The sequence below is a fragment of the Trichechus manatus genome, unplaced genomic scaffold, assembly GCF_000243295.1.
Source record: "Trichechus manatus latirostris isolate Lorelei unplaced genomic scaffold, TriManLat1.0 scaffold00039, whole genome shotgun sequence".
NCBI classification, from domain to species: domain Eukaryota; kingdom Metazoa; phylum Chordata; class Mammalia; order Sirenia; family Trichechidae; genus Trichechus; species Trichechus manatus.
Genome location: NW_004443975.1, coordinates 5,998,539 through 6,000,644, shown reverse-complemented (window position 1 = coordinate 6,000,644; position 2,106 = coordinate 5,998,539). Strand labels below are relative to the sequence as shown.

General features: G+C 31.9%; 1 protein-coding gene across 1 annotated transcript in view; it reads right to left on the bottom strand.

Annotated features, from left to right (window-relative positions):
• The window catches only part of CATSPERE (catsper channel auxiliary subunit epsilon), a 169,773-nt gene that overhangs the window by 142,506 nt on the left and 25,161 nt on the right, over positions 1-2,106 (bottom strand). The window contains exon 7 of the mRNA XM_012555409.1: positions 1,067-1,144. Within this exon, the coding sequence (XP_012410863.1) occupies positions 1,067-1,144 (78 nt within the window). The remainder of the gene's footprint in view (positions 1-1,066; positions 1,145-2,106) is intronic.

The following is a 2,106-nucleotide window of genomic DNA, read 5'->3' as shown; positions in this document are numbered from 1 at the left end:
GAATGCATGATTTCACTTTAAAAGATTAGAAATTAAAGGAGTGATGCTTAAAGTGTGTACTTACCATTAATTTATTTTAGTCTCTCTAAACTTGATTACCAAATAAAACAATTAATTGATTAATTAATTTGTCATTCTGATTTATCAGCCCATCTCGTGAAATTGATTACTGTGAATCATGATAACATGCGTATTAAAAAAGTCAGACAGATTTTGACTCGTTAAGAAGCAAACAGCTCCATGAGAAACAAATCGCCAGCTAACTGCTCATTTTAGAGTTCTTGTCAATATATTTTAATTGCAATAGACAGAACGCAAATCTTGAAAAAGGTAGATTTATAACAAATAAAAAAAAGGACTTATTTATTCACTGTGTTGCACTTTTAGAGAATTCACTATTCTCCAAGAGGCAAAGGATTCAATTGGGATTAGAGAGATTTTTGAAGAATGGCTTCAAGATAGATGATCAAGGAACACCTTTAAAGTGCTTTAATAGTCTGCACTTTCAGGAAAACAGGTCGTCCCCAGGTTTCGAATGAGTTCAGTTCCTAAGTGTGTCTTTAAGTCGAGTTTGTAGTTAAGTAGAACAGTTGCGTACGGTTCTTATTTAGCCTTACTTTAGGGCAAGAAAAGGCTCCAAGTCTTTTCAGTGATTTAAAAGCTGAACACGCAGCAAGCGAAGGTGATTGTGATAACGAATTTGTTGCAAGTAAGGGTTGGTTCAATTATTTCAAAGGAAAGGCAAATTTATATAACACTGAAAGGCAAGCACGAGCTATCCGTAAATTGGACGTTCGTAACCCGGGGACGTACTGCAATGAGGTTCATAGAAAATAGTGAGAACGCTCAATAAGAACTTTAAAGAAAGGTTTATAATTATAGAAATGGAGCATAAATTAAAAATCAGTATAATGGCTAAACTAAAGTTAAAGAATAATGAAAATGTATATAGTTAGCTCTGAGAGGTTGAAATCCTGTCTATTGACTATAAATCATGCACAGCCCTAAAAAAAGAAAGGTAGTATATTATTTTATCTATGACAATAATAACAATGCTTCCACCTACTAGTGAAGGTTCATTTGCTTTCCATAGCAACTCATCATGATCTGCATTTTCTGGATCATATACCCATATAAATATAACCTACAAAATAAAACAAAACAGGTGTTTGCATTTATTTACATTTTCTACAAATTTCATTTTTAGTTGTACAAAACATAACCATAAAAATGTTTTTATTTCTTTAAAAAAATTTGATTAGTCCATTTTTAAAAATCAAAAGCAGTGTGTTGTTCACCCATTCAAAGACATATAAAGGAAGAGTTCATAATAACCCTCTACACTTCGGAAGTAATAAGGTTAAAAGTTCACATGGATGCTTATACATCTGTCCGTACACTCATTAAAAATATAGACAGCTACACACACACACCAACACACAATTTGGACAAAATTGCATGGTATTCATAACTTGCTTCCATCAGTTGATACACTACCATGACCATCTCAATAGAGTAGATCTAATTATTTTCTTTCTTGTTTAATTGTTTGAATAGATAATTTACTCGCAGAGCCATAGTTAAAACGAATTACATTAAGAATACAGTGAAAAAAGGAGGGCGAGAATGATTACACAACTTGAAGAATGTAATCAATGTCACTGCATTGTAGATGTGGAAATTGTTGAATTGGTGTATGTTCTGCTGTGTATATTCTCAACAACAAAAAATAAACAAAATAAATTTTAAAAATACAGTGAAAATTGTTCCCTGCCATTCTGTACTCATCATTCAGTTCCCACAAGCCCACCTAGGCCGCATAGGTAACTATTGTTCATGTTGTTATTCCTGTAAAATTTGTATGAATATTTAAGCCTATAAAGATATGTTATTTTTTCCCTCCCATTTATACTACTGTAGCATGCTAAACACATATTTTTCTGAGTCTTATTTTCTTCACTTAACGTTATATCTTAGAGATCTTTATATATCCTCTTTAATTTTTATGGCTGCATAGTATTCCAAATTATAAAGGGACCATAATTTATTTAACGAGTAGCCTGATTAACATTTGTTTTCAATCCTTTGCCATTATAAGTAATTCTA